The sequence below is a fragment of the Moschus berezovskii genome, chromosome 3 (assembly GCF_049115385.1).
Source record: "Moschus berezovskii isolate FMDL1 chromosome 3, NW_MosBer_1.0, whole genome shotgun sequence".
NCBI classification, from domain to species: Eukaryota; Metazoa; Chordata; class Mammalia; order Artiodactyla; family Moschidae; genus Moschus; species Moschus berezovskii.
In genome coordinates this window covers 51,671,175-51,695,058 of record NC_142462.1, presented here as the reverse complement: position 1 = coordinate 51,695,058, position 23,884 = coordinate 51,671,175, and the positions used below count along the sequence as shown (strand labels likewise).

At 38.2% G+C, this 23,884-nt stretch overlaps 1 protein-coding gene across 5 annotated transcripts in view; it reads right to left on the bottom strand.

The window, feature by feature from the left end:
- GSAP (gamma-secretase activating protein) overlaps nt 1–23,884 on the bottom strand; it is a 102,277-nt gene that overhangs the window by 34,854 nt on the left and 43,539 nt on the right. For 4 of the 5 annotated variants that reach the window (XM_055420702.2, XM_055420705.2, XM_055420706.2 and 1 more), the window contains 5 exons: nt 23,470–23,547; nt 18,723–18,815; nt 18,379–18,596; nt 4,007–4,076; nt 3,393–3,475 (listed from right to left, as the gene is read on the bottom strand). In XM_055420702.2, coding sequence (XP_055276677.2) covers nt 3,393–3,475; nt 4,007–4,076; nt 18,379–18,596; nt 18,723–18,815; nt 23,470–23,547 — 542 coding nt within the window. The remainder of the gene's footprint in view (nt 1–3,392; nt 3,476–4,006; nt 4,077–18,378; nt 18,597–18,722; nt 18,816–23,469; nt 23,548–23,884) is intronic. The other variant, XM_088834120.1, reaches the window with a different exon arrangement.

Below are 23,884 nucleotides of genomic sequence, written 5' to 3'. Positions count from 1 at the left end.
TCACTACCACCAGCCCGAGCCTTCAGGAAGTGTTTTGTGTGCACACAGAAGCTGAGGGCAGCTCCCAGTTTGCTAACCTCTACTTTAAATAAACCTTGGGGTTTATAAATACTAGTGAGCATAGCCTATCTCTTACCTCAGGAAGGAAATATTCTGTAAAGTTAGGATTATGATAGTTGACAGTATCACTAACGGAAAGAATAAGAAAGACTACTATGAAGAAACACAGAATAATGTATTATTTATACATTTCCATTTAAGAACAAAGGAGGCAAATTACATTTGCCCCATTAAGTATAATGATAAGGTGGACACTTTCTTTTTTTTTTTCACTCCTTTCTCCCTCTTCCCCTTCATTTAAATATATTATAGTTGATCCCCATCTCACTAATGGGATTCTTTTTTGACTTCAGTGGAAAACTGTTGTGCACTTCATTCTCCAGCATAATTTCAGAAGTAAGAGATCTCCATAAATCACCACGGGAAATGTGCAAGAGGCAATTCATATCAGGAAATCCAAATAATAACATTCTTCTAACTCATGAGCATTACAACAGAAATTTAACCAAAAAGATAAACTGCCAAAATTGCCACTTATTTTGAAAAGAGTGGTTTCTTGTTGTTATGTATATATTAATCTCTCAACTACTCAATTCCTCTTTCATTTCCTAAAAAGAAAGTAGATGATATACAGGAAAATAGAAATAGAATCTGGTATTTGTTTAGAACTCATATGTCCTGGGTTTCATTGACATACACTATTCCTGAGAAAAATAGCATCACAGGGATGGAGAAATAAATTTCCAGAACATTCAAGCAATTGAGATCTTCACTTGATAGGACAAAGCCTGTTTTAAGAATCTATATGTGCTTTACTTATCACTACTCAGGAACAGAAATTTCACTACAGTCTTAGGTTATAAATAGCATCTTAAAATAGGCACAACAGGCCTCATTGTCTGCAAAGCATAATTCAGGATTATCTATGTGTAAGAGCACAATATTTTCTAGTATCTTAAAAAATCCAATTCAGCTATTTACAGAAATAATCTATTTCCATATAGTAATAGAAGTATGTAGTAATAGAAGTATGAATTAAAATTTTCTATTGTGGCAAGTATTTATTAAAGGTATAGCATTAAGAATATATGCAGATTCAGTTCAGTTCAGTTCAGTCCAGTCGCTCAGTCGTTTCTGACTCTTTGCGACCCCATGAATCACAGCATGCCAGGCCTCCCTGTCCAACACCAACTCCCGGAGTTCACTCAAACTCATGTCCATAGAGTCGGTGATGCCATCCAGACATCTCATTCTCTGTCGTCCCCGTCTCCTCCCACCCCCAATCCCTCCTAGCATCAGTCTTTTCCAGTGAGTCAACTCGTCACATGAGGTGGCCAAAGTATTGGAGTTTCAGCTCAATGCTAAAATCAAATCATAGGATCATAGCATTTCAGAACTAGAAGAGACCTTTCAGGTAACATACTCTAACTGCAAGATCTTTAAAGCAACGTGGTACACCTAAAATAAACTCTGTGCAGTGGTTTAACTGGGTTTTTTCATATTTTTCATATTGTATTTCTTGTAGGACTTCCTGATATCACTCTATATGTCCACAAAGTTCCTCTGCCCCACAAAATAGAGAAACACAATGTGAAGAACTGTCTGTCAGGGTGACAGTCACACAACATCCCAACTAACATTTTCTCAACCCTGGGAAATAGAGGTCCTGTTTAGTCTCCCAGACACTGAAAACAGGACAGTGACAGCCAGCATTGGTGGTGAGGGGAGGAAGCTGAAATGTACATTTCCTGCTTCTGGCCAGGGTGGAGGTGGGGGTTAACCTGCAAACTTCCTGCCACCTTACCACAGAGTCTGCACGTTTGAAGAACCCTTGTTCTTCAAACAGTGAGGACCTGGAGAAGAAACAAGCTCAGACCTTCTAACTTCACGATGAGGCATGAAAGTTTAACAACTCTAACAGTGAGAGACAAGAAGAAAGGGCCTTTGGGAAAACACTTCCATTGTGCATGTCAAAAATTTAGAAATTAATCAAACACGGGACTTCACTGTCTGGAAGACTAGTGATTAAGTCTTCCCTAGTGGTTAAGACTCCATGCTTCCACTGCACGGGGCACAGCTTCGATCCCTGGTAGGGGGAACTAGGATCCTACATGCTGCATGACAGGGCCACCACCAAAAAAATTAAAAATCAAACACATCTGAAAGGCCTTTTTAAAGGATTAAATTTAGATAGTTTCAAAACAAAATGGGAAGTGTTACAGTTTATCCTAGTACTTATTTTCCAGTGTCTCCTGAAATAAATTTATTTTTCTAAATGCTTTGTTGATACAAACCTCTGCCTCAAGAGTAAGCACACAGTAGTTCTAACATCTAAACATGAAAGGAAGAGAGGCAGAACCTTTTTCAGGGGCAGCCTGTACATGGTTTTCACTTCTGATCCAACAAAGTTCAGTTTATTGAACCACATTCAAGAGAAAATGAACAATGTTTTCTCCTGAAACACTTCTTCCCAACTAAAAGGAAGGGAGTCTGGACCAACAGGAAGAAAACAATGAATGGGGTGAATTTGCTTAAGATTACTGACTTTAACTGATCTTGACACTCTAGAGTTATCACAGCTTTTCTTCCTAAGACTGGGGAAAAGCTTATGAAGGTGCTAATCTACTAAGTAAATAGAATGGCTCTGAATAATAGCAGTGGTCCAGCTGCTGCTCATTTATAAAATAAGATTTATTTTCATCTACTCCCGCTGCTAAAAAATCTTTAAAAACTAAAACAATTTGAAGATGATAGAAGCTTCATTCTGCATGGTAGTAGGAAGGGTAACACATACACTATATCTTCTCCTTCAATTCTAGAGTTTTATGTTAAATACATTTGGCCAACAGTAATGATTCACTGTCTTTCTTCTGCCAGAAATCCCCAATTCAGATCCTTATGGGGGCTTCCCTGATAGCTCAGTTAGTAAAGAATCTGCCTGTAATGCAGGAGACCCCAGTTTGATTCTTGGGTTGGGAAGATCCGCTGGAGAAGGGGTAGGCTACCCACTCCAGTATTCCTGGGCTTCCCTTGTGGCTCAGCTGGTAAAGAATCCACCTGCAATGTGGTTCGATCCCTGGGTTGGGAAGATCTGCTGGAGAAGGGAATGGCTACCCACTCCAGTATGCTGGCCTGAAGAATTCCATGAACTGTATAGTCCACGGGGACTCAAAGAGTCGGACACGACTGAGTGACTTTCACTTTCAGATTCTTATGAGTCAAAATAGAAATGAAATCATGGCCTTGGTTACTGAGACAAGGATGTCCTACAACTGACCCACAACTGTGAATCAATTTTAATTACACAAGGAATATATAAAGTGTTAACTTACTGTATCCCAAGTGAGCAGTGAGGAATACGGCAAAAGTTTATCCATGTTACTTGTCTCTGGATAAATGCTCCAATATGAAGAAGCTGAGTAAGTTTGGGGAGGGGGAGACATGTTTTAATATGAAGAACAGGTAGTAGACTTTGTAATTCACCAAAACAAGCAAACCAAAAAAAGTTTTCATTGCCTTATTCTTCATTCTTAAAAGGCTAATCATCATGCTTCTGTCTGCTGATTAAAATGTTCAGGTTCTACTTTTTACACTGAGAACAATTTCAAAAATTATTTGACATTTACATCTGTCCAAATGACATTATATTACTTCACACAGAACCAGCCAACACAATGCTGAGCATTACTTTTTACTGGAAAAAAAAATCACTAACAAGGTTATAGAATTAAGATCATGTCTTATATTTTATCAGTCTCTGAAGAGTCACAGCCTCTTGCAAAACCACAAGAGAATGAAGTTTAATTAGCTGCTGACTACAATAGAGTTTAAAAATAAAATGCTCCTACCCAACATTTTGACATATTGAGGCCTTATCAATTTACTGCTTTCCCTTAAGCAAAAGGATCACAGAGTCAATTTAACATGCACCATCAGAAACACCTACCAATTATAAATTCCTGAATGAGGTCAAATGAATGGCAGGCAGAGATGTTCTCAGAAATCCACTGAATAATCTTTAAAAAGTAAGAAGACAATTCCGTTGGTATTTAAATCTAAACCGTGCCCTCCCACTACCAAAGAAGTACAAGACATGTATGAATCTTTTAAAGTGTGATATTTATTTTAGATTGCCTAGGAATACACTCACTTCTACATAACACAAAGCTGGGTGGGTACAACAGCACTATAAATGAAGTCCTCTTCATACATCGTTTTAATAAACGCCCTTGGCTGGGATTCAAATATGTCTTCTTGAATCCAGTATTTGTTTTTGCTAGAGTAAGATATATAACAGCAAAATCATGGCATGAAGAGCTATGGATACAGGAGAAAACCAAACTCAACAACTGAGCTTGGAGGCAGCAGACCTGGGTTTGAATTTCAGCACAGTCACACCATTTAATCGTTGTCAGCATGGCTATGCTGTCTTCCCAAAGACAGTATAATCCCTGTTATATCTACGATTCTCTCAATCAACCTCTATAACATCCTGCTGCAGAAACAAAACTCTTTGTTTCTGAACCTTAGAACTGATGCTATGAGGTTTGATTAGCCATGGAGCCTCTCGCATTTCTGATCCTGCCAATAAGTTGTTCTTATTTCCAAACATACTCATGCTAGTTGTCTTAAATATTAACAATATTAATAATATTTAAATATTATTTAAATCTTTAAACAACTAGATGTTTAAATAATATTTAAATCTTTAAATATTAATAAAATATTACCCCAGACAAGTGAGATATGGATACAAAAAGAATACTGGTGGGTCAGTAAAAGTTGAGTGCTTAGCTAGTAGGAACCTGCTGTATAGCACAGGGAGCTCAGCTCAGTGCTTTGTGATGACCTAGAGTTCTGGGATAGGAAGTGGGAGGAAGGTTCCTGAGGGAGAAGATGTGAGTATATGTATAGCTGATTCACTTTGTTGTCAGCAGGAACTAACACAACACTGTAAAGCAATTATACTCCAATTAAAAAAAAAAAAGCTGAAAAAATAAAATGCTCAAAATACAACTCAAAGAGACAAAGAGTTGGTATAAAGATGAAAGAGAAATTGAGACAAGGAACACAAAGCAAGAAGCTCCAAAATACAGCTAATAAGGATTGCAGAAATAAATCACAGATAGAATGAAGGAGAGATAATAGTCAAAGACATATTGGTAGAGAATTTTCCATTACGAAAAATCATTAGACCAGTTTGCAATAGAACCCTAAATCCTGAAGAAGATACATAACACAAATCCACAGCTAATACATTGCAACGAAACTACAGAATATGCAAGATGATATAAAAATCTTAAAATGTGTATCTGAAAAGGAGCAGCAATCAGACAGCAGACTTTTGACTGGTTACAACAGATGTCACAGATGACTAAATACTATTTTCTTTTTTTTTCTTTTAACCTCCCTCCCCATCCCACCCCTATAGGCTGACACAAAGCCCCTGTTTCCGTTTCCTAAGCCATACATCAAATTCCCGTTGGCTATTTTACATACGGCAGTGTAAGTTTCCTTGTTACTTTCTCCATACATCTCACCCTCTCCCCCACCTCCATGTCCATAAGTCTATTCTCTATGTCTGTTTCTCCATTCTTGCCCTGTAAATAAGTTCTTCAGTACTATTTCTCTAGATTCCGTATATATACATTAGAATACGGTATTTATCTTTCTCTTTCTGACTCATTTCACTCTGTATAATAGGTTCCAGGTTCATCCACCTCATTAGAACTGATACAAATGCATTCCTTTTTATGGCTGAGTAATATTTCACTGTGTATATGTACAACAACTTCTTTATCCATTCATCTCTCGATGGACATCTAGGTTGCTGCCATGTTCTAGTGATTGTAAACTGTGCTCCACTGAACAATGGGATACATCTGTCTCTTTCAATTTTGGTTTACTCAGGGTATATGCCTAGGAGTATGATTGCTGGGTCATATGGTGGTTTTATTCCTAGTTTTTTTAAGGAATCTCCATACCGTCTTCCATAGTGGCTGTATCAATTTACATTCCCACTAACAACGCAAGAGCGTTCCCTGTTCTCCACACCCTCTTCAGCATATACTGTTTGTAGATTTCTTGATGAGGGCCATTCTGACTGGTGTCAGGTGATATCTCATTGAGTTTTGACTTGCATTTCTCTAATAATGAGCTATGTTGAGCATCTTTTTATGTGTTTGTTAACCATCTGTATGTCTTCTCTGGAGAAATGTCTGTTTAGGTTTTTCTCACACTTTTTGATTGGGTTGTTTGTTTTTCAAGCACTGAGTTGTATGAGCTGCTTATATATTTTGGAAATTAATCCTTTGTCAGGTATTTCATTTGTTATTATTTTCTCCCATTCTGAGGGTTGTCTTTTCACCTTGCTTATGTGCTTTCCTTTGCTGTGCAAAAGCTTTTAAGTTTAATCAGGTCCCACTTGCTTACTTTGTTTTTATTTCTGTTATTCTAGAAGGTGGGTCACAGAGGATCTTGCTTTGATTTATACCATTGAGTGTTCTGCTTATGTTTTCCTCTAAGAGTTTTATAGTTTCTGGTCTTACATTTAGGACTTTCATCCATTTTGAGTTTATCTTTTTGTATGGTGTTAAGAAATGTTCTAATTTCATTCTTTTACATGTAGCTGTCCAGTTTTCCCAGCACTATTTGTTAAACAGACTGTCTTTGCCCCATTGTATATTCTTGCCTCCTTTGTCAAAAATAAGGTTCCCATAGGTGCATGGGTTTATCTCTGGGTTTTCTATCTTGTTCCATTGGTCTGTATTTCTGTTTTTGTGTCAGTACCATACTGTCTTGATGACTGTAGCTTTGCAGTATAATCTGAAGTCAGGAAGGTTGATTCTTCCAGCTCCAATCTTCTTTCTCAAGACTGCTTTGGCTGTTCAGGGTATTCTGTATTTCCATATGAACTGTGAAACTTTTTGTTCTAGTTCTGTGAAAAATGCCATTGGTACTTTGATGGGGATCACATTAAATCTGTAGATTGCATTTGGTAGAACAGTCATTTTCACAATATTGATTCTTCCTACCCAGGAACAGAATATCTATCCATCTGTCTATGTCATCTTTGATTTTTTTCATTAGTGTCTTATAATTTTCTGTGTACAGTTCTTTTGTCTCCTTCAGTTCAGTTCAGTTGCTCAGTCGTGTCCAACTCTTTGCGACCCCATGAATCACAGCACGCCAGGCCTTCCTGTCCATCACCAACTCCCGGAGTTCACTCAATCTCTTGTCCGTCAAGTCGGTGATGCCATCCAGCCATCTCATTCTCTGTCATCCCCTTCTGCTCCTGTCCCCAATCCCTCCCAGCATCAGAGTCTTTTCCAGTGAGTCAACTCTTCGCATGAGGTGGCCAAAGGATTGGAGTTTCAGCTTTAGCATCAGTCCTTCCAATGAACACCCAGGACTGATCTCCTTTAGAATGGACTGGTTGGATCTCTATGCTATCTAGGTTGGTCATAACTTTCCTTCCAAGGAGTAAGCATCTTTTAATTTCATGGCTGCAATCAGCATCCACAGTGATTTTGGAGCCCCCAAAAATAAAGTCTGACACTGTTTCCACTGTTTCCTAATCTATTTCCCATGAAGTGATGGGACCAGATGCCATGATCTTAGTTTTCTGAATGTTGAGCTTCAAGCCAACCTTTTCACTCTCCTCTTTCACTTTCATCAAGAGGCTTTTGAGTTCCTCTTCACTTTCTGCCATAAGGGTGGTGTCATCTGCATTTCTGAGGTTATTGATATTTCTCCCGGCAGTCTTGATTCCAGCTTGTGCTTCTTCCAGCCCAGCGTTCCTCATGATGTACTCTGCATATAAGTTAAATAAGCAGGGTGACAATATACAACCTTGACATACTCCTTTTCCTATTTGGAACAAGTCTGTTGTTCCATGTCCAGTTCTGACTGTTTCTTCCTGACCTGCATACAGGTTTCTCAAGAGGCAGGTCAGGTGGTCTGGTATTCCCATCTCTTGAAGAATTTTCCACAGTTGGTTGTGATCCACACAGTCAAAGGCTTTGGCATAGTCAATGAAGCAGAAATAGATGGTTTTCTGGAACTCTCTTGCTTTCTCCATGACCCAGCGGATGTTGGCAATTTGATCTCTGGTTCCTCTGCCTTTCTAAAACCAGCTTGAACATCTGGAAGTTCATGGTTCATGTACTGCTGAAGCCTGGCTTGGAGAATTTTGAGCATGAATTTACTAGCGTGTGAGATGAGTGCAGTTGTGCGGTAGTTTGAGCATTCTTTGGCATTGCCCTTCTTTGGGATTAGAATGAAAACTGACCTTTTCCAGTCCTGTGGCCACTGCTGAGTTTTCCAAATTTGCTGGCATATTGAGTGCAGCACTTTCACAGCATCATCTTTTAGGATTTGAAATAGCTCAATTGGAATTCCATCACCTCCACTAGCTTTGTTCATAGTGATGCTTTCTAAGGCCCACTTGACTTCACATTCCAAGATGTCTGGCTCTAGGTGAGTGATCACACCATCGTGAATATCTTGGTCATGAAGATCTTTTTTGTACAGTTCTTCTGTGTATTCTTGCCACCTCTTCTTAATATCTTCTGCTTCTGTTAGGTCCATACCATTTCTGTTGTGCATCGAGCCCATCTTTGCATGAAATGTTCCCTTGGTATCTCTAATTTTCTTGAAGAGATCTCTTGTCTTTCCTATTCTGTTGTTTTCCTCTATTTCTTTGCATTGATCGCTAAGGAAGGCTTTCTTATCTCTCCTTGCTATTCTTTGGAACTCTGCATTCAGATGCTTATATCTTTCCTTTTCCCCTTTGCTTTTTGCTTCTCTTCTTTTCACAGCTATTTATAAGGCCTCCCCAGACAGCCATTTTGCTTTTTTGCAATTCTTTTTTCATGGGGATGGTCTACATCCCTGTCTCCTGTACAATGTCACGAACCTCCATCCATAGTTCATCAGGCACTCCGCCTATCAGATCTAGTCCCTTAAATCTATTTCTCACTTCCACTGTATAATCATAAGGGATTTGATTTAGGTCATATCTGAATGGTCTAGTGGTTTTCCCTACTTTCTTCAATTTAAGTCTGAATTTGGCAATAAGCAGTTCATGATCTGAGCCACAGTCAGCTCCTGGTCTTATTTTTGCTAACTGTATACAGCTTCTCCATCTTTGGCTGCAAAGAACATAATCAATCTGATTTCGGTGTTGACCATCTGGTGATGTCCCTGTGTAGAGTCTTTTCTCGTGTTGTTGAAAGATGGTGTTTGCTATGACCAGTGCGTTCTCTTGACAAAACTCTATTAGCCTTTGCCCTGCTTCATTCTGTGCTCCAAAGCCAAATTTGCCTGTTACTCCAGGGGTTTCTTGACTTCCTACTTTTGCATTCCAGTCCCCTATAATGAAAAGGACATCTTTTTTGGGTGTTAGTTCTAAGAGGTCTTGTAGGTCTTCATAGAACCGTTCAACTTCGGCTTCTTCAGTGTTACTGGTTGGGGCATAGGCTTGAATTACTGTAATATTGAATGGTTTGCCTTGGAAACCAACAGAGATCATTCTATTGTTTTTGAGATTGCATCCAAGTACTGCATTTCAGACTCTTTTGTTGACCACGATGGCTGCTGCATTTCTTCTAAGGGATTCCTGCCCACAGTAGTAGATATAATGGTCATTGGGTTAAATTCACCCATTTTAGTCCATTTTAATTCACTGATTCCTAGAATGTCTATGTTCACTCTTGCCATCTCCTGTTTGACCACTTCCAATTTGCCTTGATTCATGGACCTAACATTCCAGGTTCCTATACAATATTGCTCTTTATGGCATCAGACCTCACTTCTATCACCAGTCACATCCACAACTGGGTATTGTTTTTGCTTTGGCTCCATCCCTTCATTCTTTCTGGAGCTATTTCTCCACTGATCTCCAGTAGCACACTGGGCACCTACTGACCTGGGGAATTCCTCATTCAGTATCTATCATTTTGCCTTTTCATACTGCTTTGTCTCCTTAGGTAAATTAATTCCTAGATAGTTAATTCTTTCTGTTGCAGGGGTGAATTGGATTGATTTAATTTCTCTTTCTGATTTTTCATTGTTAGTGTACAGAAATGCAAGTGATTTCTGTGTATTGATTTTGTATCCTGCAGCTTTGCTAAATCCACTGATTAGCTCTAGTAATTTTCTGATACTATCTTTAGGGTTTTCTATGTACATTATCATGTCATCTGCAAACAGTGAGAGCTTTACTTCTTCTTTTCTTATCTGGATTCCTTTTATTTCTTTTTCTTCTCTGATTTCTGTAGCTAGGACTTCCAGAACTATGTTGAATGATAGTGGCGAAAGTGGACACCCATGTCTTGCTCCTGATCTTAGGGGAAATGCTTTCAGTTTTTCACCACTGAGAATAATGTTTGCTGTAGGTTTATCATATATGGCCTTTACTATGTTGAGTTAGTTTCCTTCTATGTACTCCTCAAACTTTTTTGAAGTGTTTTAATCATAAATGGTTGATGAATTTTGTCAAAGGCTTTTTCTGCATCTATTTAGATGATGATATGGTTTTTATCTTTTAATTTGTTAATATGGTATATCAAATTGATTTCTGTATATTGCATCCCTGGAATAAACCCAACTTGATCATGGTGTATGAGTTTTTTTATGTGTTGCTGAATTCTGTTTGCTAAAATTTTGTTGAGGATTTTTGCATCTATGTTCATCAGTGATATTGGCCTGTAGTTTTCTTTTTGTGTGGTGTCTGTGTAGTTTTGGTATCTGGGTGATTGTGGCCTTGTGGAATGAATTTGGAAGGGTCCCTTCCCCTGCAATTTTTTGAAAGAGTTTTAGAAGGATAGGCGTTAGCTCTTCCCTAAATGTTTGACAGAATTCTCCTGTGAAGTCATCTAGTCCTGGGCTTTTGTTTTTTGGGAGATTTCTGATCACAGCTTCAATTTCAGTACTTGTAACTGGGTTGTTCATAATTTCTATTTCTTCCTGGTTCAGCCCTGGAAGATTGAACTTTTCTAAGAATCTGTCCATTTCTTCCAGGTTATCTATTTTATTGCCATATAGTTGTCCATAATAGTCTCTTATAATCCTTTGTATTTCTGCATTGACTGTTGTAACCTCTCCTTTTTCATTTCTAATTTTGTTGATTTGATTCTTCTCTCTCTTTTTCTTGATGAGTCTGGCTAAGGGCTTGTCAAATTTGTTTATCTTCTCAAAGAATCAGCTTTTAGTTTTAATAATCTTTACTATTGTTTCTTTCATTTCTTTTTCATTTATGTTTGCTCGGATCTTTATGATTTCTCTCCTTCTACTAATTTTGGGGTATTTTTTGTTCTTCTTTTTCCAGTTATCTATTTGATGTTTTTCTTGTTTCTTAAAGTAGGATTGTATTGCTATAAACTTCCCTTTTAGGACTGTTTTTGCTTCACCCCATAGGTTTTGAGTTGTGTTTTCATTGTCATTTGTTTCTAGACATTTTTTTATTTCCCTTTTGATTTCTTCAGTAGTATGTTGGTTATTTAGAAACGTGTTGTTTAATCTTCATGTGCTTGTGTTTCCTACAATTTTTTTTTATTGTAATTGATATCCAGTCCCATAGCATTGTGGTTGGAGGAGATGCTTGATAAGATTTCAATTTTCTTAAATTTACTGAGGTTTGATTTGTGATCCAAGATGTAATCTATCCTGGAGAATGTTCCATGTGCAGTTGAGAGAAAGGTGTATTCTTCTGCATTTGGATGGAATGTCCTAAAGATATCAATGAGATCCATCTCATCTAATTGTATCATTTAAAGCTTGTGTTTCCTTGTTAATTTTGTTTTGATGGTCTGTCCATTGGTGTGAGTGGGGTGTTAAAGACTCCTACTATTATTGTGTTACTGTCAATTTCTCCTTTTATGTCTGTTAGTGTTTGTCTTATGTATTGAGGTGCTCCTATATTGGGTGCATAGATATTTACAATTGTTACGTCTTCTTGGATTGATCCCCTGATCATTATGTAAAGTCCTTCCTTATCTCTCGTAATGTTCTTTATTTTAAGATCTATTTTGTCTGATATGAGGATTGCTACTCCAACTTTCTTTTGCTTCCCATTTGCATGGAATATATTTTTCCATCCTCTCACTTTCAGTCTACATGTGTCTTTAGGTCTGAAATGGGTTTCGTGTAGACAGCATATATGTGGGTCTCGTTTTTGTATCAATTCAGCTAGTCTGTGTCTTTTGATTGGAGCATTTAATGACTTACATTTAAAGTAATTATTGATATATATGTTCCTATTGCCATTTTCTAATTGTTTGGGGTTGATTTTGTAGATCTTTTTTTCTTCTCTTGTATTTCTTGACTATATAAGTCCCTTTACCATTTGCTATAAAGCTGGTTTGGTGGCACTGAATTCTCTTAACTTTTGCTTGTCTGAAAAGCTTTTATTTCTCCATCAATTTTGAATGAGATCTTTGCCTGATACAGTAATCTTGGTTGTATATTCTTCCCTTTCAGTACTTTAAATATATCCTGTCATTCCATTCTGGCCTGCAGAGTTTCTGCTGAAAGATCAGCTGTTAAGCATATGGGGTTCCCTTGTATATTACTTTTTGCTTCTCCTTTGCTGCTTTTAATATTCTTTCTTTGTGTTTAGTCTTTGTTAATTCAATTAGTATACATCTTGGTGTGTTTCTCCTTGGGTTTATCCTGTTTTAGGTGTAACGTTAGGCTATCTATTTGATGTTTTTCTTGTTTCTTAAGGTAGAATTGTATTGCTATAAACTTCCCTTTTAGGACTGTTTTTGCTTCACCCCATAGGTTTTGAGTTGTGTTTTCATTGTCATTTGTTTCTAGACATTTTTTTATTTTTTGCCTCTTGGACTTGACTGACTATTTCCTTTTCCATTTTGAGGAAATTTTCAACTATAATCTCTTCCAAAATTTTCTCATACCCTTTATTTTTCTCTTTTTCTTCTGGAACCCCTATAATTAGAATGTTGGTGCATTTGATATGGTCTCAGAAATCTGAGACTGTCCTAGGTTCTTTTCATTCTTTTTACTTTATTCTGCTCTTCAGAAGTTATTTCCACCATTTTATCTTCCAGCTCACTGATTCGTTCTTCTGCTTCAGATATTCTGCTCTTGATTCTAAGTATTTTTAATTTCAGTAATTGAGTTGTTTGTCCCTGTATGTTTATTCTTTAATTCTTCCAGGTCTTTGTTAATTGATTCTTGCATTTTCTCCATTTTGTTTTCAAGGTTTTTGATTATCTTTACTATCATTATTCTAAATTATTTTTCAGGTAATTTTCCTATTTCCTCTTCATTTATTTGGACTTCTGTATTTCTAGTTTGTTCCTTCATTTGCGCAGTATTTCTCTGCCTTTTCATTTTTTTTTTAAGTTATTGTGTTTGAGGTCTCCTTCTCCCAGGCTTCAAGGAAAGTTGAATTCTTTCCTTGAAGAAGGTTGAATTCTTTCTTCCTTTTAGTTTCTGCCCTCCTGAGGTTGGTCCAGTGGTTTGTGTGAGCTTTGTATAGGGTGAGATTTCTGCTGAGCTCTGTTCGTTTGTTTGTTTGTTTGTTTTGCCTCTGATGGGCAAGGCTGAGTGAGGTGGTAATCCTGTTGGCTGATGATTGGGTTTGTATTTTTGCTTTGTTTATTGTTTCGATGAGGCATCCTGCACAGGGTGCAACTGGTGGTTGGGTGATGCTGGGCCTTGTATTCAAGTAGTTTCCTTTGTGTGAGTTCTCACTATATGATTCTCCCTAGGGTTAACAGACTGGTTCCAAATAGGAAAAGGAGTACGTCAAGGTTGTATGTTGTCACCCTGCTTATTTAACTTATATGCAGAGTACATCATGAGAAACACTGGGCTGGAAGAAGCACAAGCTGGAATCAAGACTGCCAGGAGAAATATCAATAACCTCAGATATGCAGATGACACCACCCTTATGGCAGAAAGTGAAGAGGAACTCAAAAGCCTCTTGATGAAAGTGAAAGAGGAGAGTGAAAAAGTTGGCTTGAAGCTCAACATTCAGAAAACTAAGATCATGGCATCTGGTCCCATCACTTCATGGCAAATAGATGTGGAAACAGTGTCAGACTTTATTTTTGGGGGCTCCAAAATCACTGCAGATGCTGATTGCAGTCATGAAATTAAAAGACGCTTATTCCTTGGAAGGAAAGTTATGACCAACCTAGATAGCATATTAAAAAGCAGAGACATTACTTTGCCAACCAAGGTCCGTCTAGTCAAGGCTATGATTTTTCCATTGGTCATGTATGGATGTGAGAGTTGGACTGTGAAGAAAGCTGATCGCCGAAGAATGATGCTTTTGAAGTGTGGTGTTGGAGAAGACTCTTGAGAGTCCCTTGGACTGCAAGGAGACCCAACCAGTCCATTCTAAAAGAGATCAGTCCTGGGTGTTCACTGGAAGGACTGATGCTAAAGCTGAAACTCCAATACTTTGGCTACCTCATGCGAAGAGTTGACTCACTGGAAAATAGTCTGATGCTGGGAGGGATTGGGGGCAGAAGGAGAAGGGGACGACAGAGAATGAGATGGCTGGATGGCATCACTGACTCGATGGACATGAGTTTCGGTGAACTCCGGGAGTTGGTGATAGAAAAGGAGGCCTGGCGTGCTGCGATTCATGGGGTCGCAAAGAGTCAGACACGACTGAGCGATTGAACTGAACTCAACTCAACTCAACTGAGGTTTAGTTCTCTGGTAGTCTAGGGTCTTGGAGTCAGTGCTCCCACTCCAAATGCTCAGGGCTTAATCTCTGGTCAGGAATGAAGATTCCACAAATGGTTTGTTATGGCATTAAGTGAGATTAAAACAAATATCCAAAAACAAGAAACCAAAGATGAACCCCAGACAAATGGCAGTTAGAAAATCAGGCAAATAATAATTAAAATAATGGAATATACATATACACCCATAAGCAAAGTGAAAACAGTCCAACAAAAATAAAGTACAGTAGATTGATCTGGTGAACAAAGGAAATAAAATATTATATTTACCAGTTAAGAACAAAGCTAACTTAAGCACAAACTGGAAAACAAAACTAAAGCAAGGTGCCAAGTGGGGAATAAAGCAATGAAAACAAAACTAACAATATATTGAGAGGAAAGGAAAGAAAGAAAGAATAGATATGCAAAGTTAAACAGAGGTAGATGAAGAACATTTATATAAATTAAAGATTAACTGCAAGGGGGAAAGAACAGAAGAAAAGTCAAGCAAAGGAATAAATGTAGAAAAAAATAGGTTTTAAAAAATTAAAAATATAAAAAAGAGAAAAGAGAAAAAAACAGAAGAAGAAAGAAAAAAGTGAACAAAAAGGAAAACTCCACAAAACTGCAAAAGCCCACTGTAGAGGCAAAGGTTTATAACAAGAATAGAAAATGTGACTGAATATACACATATACATATACACCCATAAGCAAAATCAGAACAGTTCAACAAAAATAAAGTACAACAGATTGACCCGGTAAACAAAGGAAACCAAAAATTATATCTACCAGAACAACACTAATTAAAGCACAACTGGGAAATAAAACTAAAGCAAAGTACCAATTGGGAAATAAAGCAATGAAAATAAAAGTAACAAATATGTTGAGAGGAAAGGAGAGAAAGAAAAGAAAGAAAGAATAGATATGCAGAGTTAAACAGACGTAGATAATGTTAAATGTAGATATGTTAAATGTAACATACAAATGTTTATATATGTTAAAGATTAACTGCAAGGGGAAAAGAACAGTAGGAAAAGCAAACAAAGAAATAAATGTAGAGAAAATAATAATAGGTTTAAAAAATTAAAATTAAAGAAAGGGAAAAGTGAAAATAAAAGAGGAAAACTCCACAGAACTGCAAAAGCCCAATGTAGAAGCAGAGGTTTATGACAACAACAAAAAATGTGACTGAGGGGAATAAAAAGCTCAAAAGCTTAATTGGGTTTCTTAGTGCCAATAAAATCAACAACTACAACTGAGGGGGGAAAAGAAAAAACAATCCAAAAGAATCTACAGAACAAGTCAAAAAATAATAGCAATAAATGTTTTTCCTGAGTCAGAAAAACTCAAGAGCTGTCAGAGTCCCCTTCCTAGGATGCTATCCAACATTGTGCTGATCTTTTGACCTGCTGTAGGGGCTGCTCAGATTCTAATCTGGTCCTACTCCTATGTGTTCTTGCCTCCAATGTCCATAGCTATCAGAATTAGTGTGTCGACTTTTGTGGGCACTCTCAATGGCCTTTTATATATTCCATAGACACAGAGTCTGCTTAGTTGATTGTATGGATTTAATCTGCAGCTTGTACAACTGGTGGGAAGGTTTTGGATCTCCTTCCTTAGTTACACTGCCCCTGGGTTTCAATTGTGCTTTTATTTCCACCTCTACACAGTGGGTCTTCCACTTTTAGCTCCTGAGGCTGCCCTGGAGGGCTTGGGTTTGCCCCTGTGAGGGCCAGGTGTGGAGGTGGTGCAGCTGCTTAGGTCACAGGGGTTCTGGCAGCACCAGGTACTCAGGGGGGTTGGCGGCTAGGGTAGTAGGAAATACAGTGCTCTAGAAGGGTCTGGCAACCAGCCTTGGCCAATACGCTTCAGTATTCTTCCCTGGAGAACACCCTCTCTGACAGAGAAGCCTGGCAGGCCACAGTCTACAGTATCGCAAAGAGTCAGAAACGACTGAAGCGACCCTGTGCGCACAAACATAAGACTGTTTCTTTTGCCTGTGGCAGCTCTGCCCCAATGAGGGTTGAGCACGAAGATGGTGCAGCTGCTTGGCTTTCAGGGACCCTGTCGGCGCCAAGTGTGCAGTGACACGGACTGCCTCTACCACAGGAGTTATGGCCCTATCAGAGTCTTTTGCTGAACTTGTAGCTGGTGATCAGAAGGTCTCTTTGGCCAGTCCTTCTCCATAACTCCGCCCGTTCAGTCACTTAGAGGGCTCCCTTGCCTTGGGTCCTTCTCTACTATTTTCTAAATAAGAGAAAGTAACTATCAACTTCATATCTATACTCAGTTAAATGATCATTAAAGAAGGAAGCAGCTTTCCCCAGCAGTTATAAGCCTGGGATGCTAGCACGGCTGCTGGTAATGGTCCTTATCATCATTTGTTCTCTTGTTATTCCCCTCAAAACTCTCAATATAAATCTCACTTCCTGCTATAAGTAAAGGTCAAATAAAGATATTTTCAGACACACACACACAAAAATAAAGTTGAATGTTTGGGAAAGACTCCAAGGTATGTCTCTAAAAACACTTATTAAAAAACTAGATGTGAGACAACTGTAATAGGAAAAACTGCCTGATAATGTACAAACTGCTTTGAAAGAATCTTTAAACTATTGACCTCCTTAGAGAATAAAATGAAAAGAAAAGAAAAAGAAAGTAACTGGAAGAGCTTTACAGGTACAGATAAAGCTATGACATTAGTAGTGGTTTTATGTAAGAAAAATAATTTTTAACTCCAATTAGCTGACAAAGAATGGGCCTTAATCTACATCAAAAGATAGGGAAATAAATGTACATCTACATGTTTTAGGTTAAAATTATAAAATATTTAAGATATCGTCTTTTCAACTGATCAACCACCCATTGGTCCCAATCAAGTCTAATGAAGGGTTTCTCCAACTTCATCAAATAGCTGTAAAATTAAGCAATACGATGTATGAAAGTGTTTCATAAACTGTAATGTGAAATATAAATGTGAGCTATCTCTAATTAAAGTGTAATAAATAGATTTAGTCCTTTTGATGATATACACAAAATACAGACCAGGAGAAAAAGTAGATATTTGAGAAACTCTCTATTTTACCGAGCACTTCCTTGGAATGTTACTGATACAGCTAATATTCACTCACAATATGGAAAAGAGAATAGTGAAAAGAACAGACATGCCTCACAGTATGAGGTCTGTGTATATAAAAAAGGAGAGTACAAGGGAAGAATACCTTCAAGTCAGGAGGAAAACCATAAACCTCAGTTGTCACCAAATAAACCTAACTTCTGTTCATTTCAACCACTAAACATATGCATCTGCTGCTGCTGCTAAGTCGCTTCAGTCGTGTCCGACTCTGTGCGACCCCATAGACGGCAGCCCACCAGGTTCCCCCGTCCCTGGGATTCTCCAGGCAAGAACACTGGAGTGGGTTGCCATTGCCTTCTCCAATACATGAAAGTGAAAGTGAAGTTGCTCAGGTGTGTCCGACTCTTTGGGACCCCATGGACTGCAGCCTACCAGGCTCCTCTGCCCATGGGATTTTCCAGGCAAGAGTACTGGAATGGGGTGCCACTGCCTTCTGGGGTTGTCCATTTGCAAATTTCTAAACATAAGCTATATTCCCACCTTGGCTTCCAGTTGTTGTGGGTCTTGGCCACATGAGAGCACACAGTGAAGCAAGGCCATCCTCTCACAGTCCAGCCGGGTGCTCCACAGGAACTCCAATAAATATGACTGGTTGAGGAACGCCCTATAGAGCTTTCCAGAACACGAATCCAGGACCAGAGACCCTGACAGTGACTGTAAAGGACTATGAGGTAGCATATCAATCACTTCACTGTTTTCTGGCCAAAAAAATAAAAAAAAAAGTAGATCAGCAAATAAAAGAATCCCACTCCCCCAAATATAAATATTAACATTTAAATGAACCCAAACAGACCATGTTCATGAGGGAAAAACTGCAGACATACCTGTCAGAAATAGACTGTGGCAGATCAGGTCTGGATGTTGAATGTTAAGGAGATGAAAGAAATGACCGGGTAAGTAAACGGCCACATAATAGTCTATGGAAGAGAAATTTAAGTCAGCTCCAAGTGGCAAGTGCTGTACAGTACAGATTAAAGTCAACAACTTTACAGTATCCCTATTTTTCTTTGAACCTCTTAAAACACAGAAATTTTGACCCATGTAATAAAAAGTTGTCTGATGTCAGTACGTTTAATATCATTTATTTCTCCCTATAGCTTTCTTCAGATATTTAGCTATAGTTATCTTAATTTATATCTGTAATCTTGTTTATGAATTGTGGCTTTATATGAATCTGAATGAACTCTGAGAACAAATCAGAATTTAAAAAATTATCCAGCAACATGAATTATTCCTTAATATGACAGACTGGAAATAGTTTATCATGGGAATTTCCTTCATAATTTCTGACATGTGAGGGAAGTTCTAAAATTTAGTTTCTTATGTTTGCCCACTGCTCATTGTCACCATTATCATCATCAGCAGCATTTTCTCTAAAGAACCTTTAAACTGATATTCATCAAAACAATCTCTGTAGGCATTCTGACACTTCATGATGTACTAATTTATTTCCTTGCATAAGAAGCTGCCTAGAATTCACACCTTCACAGTCCCTTCATGAGATATTTTTGTACAAAGAACAGAATTTTTGTATATGGAATGAGGCAAGGTATACAAAATAGGTTTCTGGAGAAGGGGGCAGGATAGAAGTAGTCCTTGCCAATAATTTTTCTAGGATCTTAGAGAAACAGAAAAATTCATATAGTAGGAGTGAATTTCATGCAGATGAAGCATTTAGATTATTAATATAAGTGAACCAGCTGGACTTGTTTTTTCTCCCTAAGAAGTAAAGAAATACACGCTAATTATTTGCATAAAAGGTATTCTGTGGAAGGGAATGGAAAGAGGATGTAAAACTCTACAAACAGTTGACTTATAATTTCAAGTCACTGTGGATTAAGTGATGTTAAAGAACTTAGCATAAGTAGTTGTGATGTTATCATTGTGGTAGCACTTAAGTAGAAAAACACAAATCATGATATGGTAGGGCACAATGGAAAGACATCATGACCTAAATTAACTCCTCATCCTACCACTTACTTAACCAGTTAATTAAGGCAGTACCATGTCCCTGGGAAAGGGGGCATTTGGAAATACATGAGGGTGTTCTAAGTTGTCACAATTATTGAGGCAGAGGGGAGATTTATACTGCCGTATGATGAATGAGTGGGCTCCAAGAATGTCAAATCCCTTGGTGTGCACACAGAAATTACTGTCTCACCAAAAGTGTCAGCAGTACCTGTGGTAGGCTGAACATCCCAAAGATGTTCATGTGGTAATCCCCAGAGCCTATGAATATGTCACCTCAAGTGATAAAGGAGACCTTGAAGATGTGATTAAGGATCTTGAGATAGGAGTATCCTGCATTACCCAGTTGGACCCAGTGTAATCACAAATGGTTTTATAAGGAAGAAGAGGAAGATTTGACTACAGAAGAGAAGACCATAAGATGATGAAAGAGACTGGAGTGATGTGATCACAAGCCAAGAGATGCTAGCCTCTAGATGCTGGAGGAGGCAAAGAATCAACTCTTCCCTGAAATCTCCAGAAGGAACCATTTCTGCCCCTACCTTGATGCCTTAAGACTTGCTCATTTTAGAATTTTAACCTCCAGAACCACAAGACAATGTGTTGTTTATTTAAGGGATAAATTTGTGGTGATTTCTTATTGTAGCAATAAACTAAGATCTTCAGGGGATCTTTTCAACCCAGGGGTTGAACCCAGGTCTCCCACACTGCAGGTGGATTCTTTACCAGCTGAGCCACAAGGGAAGCAGTGCCCCTGATAAGAGACACTAAAAGAAGTTTTAGCACACAACACAGACTTTCTGAGTTTCCATTTCATTATCTGTAAAGTAGGAATTCTTTACCAACTGAGCTATCAACATTCAGAAAACTAAGATCCTGGCATCCAGTCCCATTACTTCATGGCTAACAGATGAGAAAAAAGTGGAAACCGTGGCTGACTTTATTTTCGGGGGCTCCAAAATCACTGCAGATGATGACTGCAGTCACAAAATTAAAAGACACTAGCTCCTTGGTAGAAAAGTTATGACCAACCTAGACAGCATATTAAAAAGCAGAGACATTACTTTGACAACAAAGATCCGTCTAGTCAAGGCTATTGTTTTTCCAGTGGTCATGTATGGATGTGAGAGTTGGATTATAAAGAAAGCTGAGCACAAAAAAATTGATGCTTTTGAACTGTGGTGCTGGAGAAGACTCTTGAGAGTCCCTTGGAGTGCAAGGAGATCCAACCAGTCCATCCTAAAGAAAATCAGTCCTGAATATTCACTGGAAAGACTGATGTTGAAGCTGAAACCCCAATACTTTGGCCACCTGATGCAAACTGACTCATTGGAAAAGACCCTGATGCTGGGAAAGATTGAAGGCGGGAGGAGAAGGGGACGACAGAGGATAAGATGGTTGGATAGCATCACTGACTCAATGGACATGAGTCTGAGTAAACTCCAGGAGTTGGTGATGGACAGGGAGGCCTGGCATGCTGCAGTCCACGGGGTTGCAAAGAGTTGGACACGACTAAGCGACTGAACTGAAGTGAACTAAAAATAGAGATAGCGTCACCAAGAAGAACTGCTGTAAAGATGAAGAAAACTTAAGCAAAACACTTAGAATATAGTGTTAATTTGAGAAAAGATAGTTTTTTAATGTATAAATATATCTCTCTTATATATAGGTGGTTTGGCGTTCTTGAAAAACTTCCCTCAAAACTCTATTCTTTAATATTTAAATCAATATAAGCCCCTTCTAACAGGGTGACACTTCAGGGAAATTAAACACAATAAATTGCAAAAAGACCTCACTCAAAAAGCAATACTGTTGTCATAAAAGTCACCTCTAGAATAGTTTTAATCTTGGGTACAAACTTGTGCCTATGTAACAAAATCTGTTTCAAGAAAGAAAGACAACTTATGTAAGATAGCCTATTTTTACAAAGCTCTACTATTTTTGCACTCTCCACACTCTAAAGATCATAGATTAAATCATGGCTGCCCTTATCAAGAGTCATTCCTAGGGGTTAAAAAAAAAAGGAAGCATACATTTGACCTTGCAAAATGGGAAGTTTTTTTTTAGTGGAAAGTTTCCCACATCACTCTAGAGATGGGATACTGATATAGCTTTACTGATAAGAATCAAGTCTCAGACCCAGGAAATCTTACATTTATCTCTCTTACCACAGGATGCAGGAGAATCAGGCCTCTCAAAAACAATTTCCCACAGGTTCAGAGTTCATATTAAAACTGCCACATATTGGCCCACCTAGCATAGGCTATCACCCCTCATCAACAATATCATTCAAAATAAAAATCTTTTTTTTGCAACAATGTGGATGGACCTACAGAGTATTATGCTTAGTGAAATTAGTCAGATAGAGAAGTAAGAAATATTCTGTATCACTTATATGAAGAATCTAAAAAAATAAAACAATTATCTATAACAAAACAAAAGCAGACTTACAGATATAGAGAACAGATTAGTGGTTACCACTGAGGAGAGAGAATAAGGTCAAAATAAGGGTAGGAGATTAAAAGGTACAAAGTATGTACAAAATAAATAAGCTACAAAGATATATTTTACAGACAAGGAAACATAGTCATTATTTTGTAATAACTTTAAGTGGAGTATAATCTATAAAAATAATGAATCACTGTTGTACACCCAAAATTAATATAATATTGTAAGTTAATTACACTTCAATTTAAAAGACCAAAAAAATAATTTATAAACTTTCTTATCATTTTGGTTCTTTCTTTGCCCAGTTCCTTTACAAGCTTTTGCTATGATAGTAGGCAAACTGGGAAACAGGGATAAAGAAAATATTAAAGAACCCATCTGCTCTAAACCTGAAGTTTTTCTTTTAAAAATACTGTGCCATGTCCCATATGCAGGCAAGCAATGATTCTGTTTAGTCTTGTACTAACTAATCAGTTTGTGTTCACTCATCCCAACTGTCATGGAAAAGCAGCTTTCCACTGGGAGCCACAATAAATCCCTTCTTTATTGGCTTGATTAAAGACTCACTTAATATATATTTTTTTCACTTATTATACTTAAGTCTAATACTCAAGTTCCTTTCACCATGTTTACTCAGTGAAAAACAACTCACTCAAGCTGACCTGTCTATAAATGATTATTGGACTCAGAAGCTTTTAGTAATTAGTAGCAGGGACACGACTGAAGCGACTTAGCAGCAGCAGCAGCAGCAGGGAACAGATGATTTCTCAAGGGTTTTTGTCTCTAAAATCAAGGGACCACATGATGTATTATTTCTCATAGGCTTTTAAGAAACATCTCATTCACTGTCATCATTTTTATACTAACAAATTATCTTTTAGGATTGCTACTAAAAACACAGGAACACTGACATCCTAGGTTCTAAGAAGGGAGATACATTCCCCCCGCACTGCCCCTCCTTTCAAAAAGCTCATTTTGGTGGTGGTGGGGCTGTATCCAGAGAAAAGCTTCCCCTATCTGGCTTCAAAAAGGTCAGACATAGTCATTACAACCTGAGTCCCAAGAGGCATGAGAAAATGAGGTGCAAAGAAAAACAAGGCCTAACGTACCAGAAGGTAGGGTCAGAGCAGAGAGACACATGTGCTGCTCACTCACCAAGGTTGAGAAAAGTAATGCCCTTCGTCACACGTGAGTCAACACTCCCAAGAGTAGTAGTGAAGGTTTTGCTGTGCCCTGTGGAGAGAACACCAAGCCAGAGAAAGGATGGTAAGAGACAGAGAGCTGCAGCTCCACCCAAGGCAGTGACTACACATCACACTCTCCACACTAACTGTGAAACTGACCAAGCAAGTGTATTCAGGGTCCTGGAACTCATGGTTCCCCCATCATTCTCCAGAAGCCAGCAGTGAAGACGGATCACCCGAGTGTAGTCACAAGCCAGCAGTGGTTCTGGGCTTACACATAATCTTAGAGCTTAAAAGGTGGGTTGTGCTGGGACAGAAGGATCTGAAGAACTTTACTTAAGAATCCAAGAGATGGAGAAGACCAGGTGGCTCTTTGGCCCTCATGC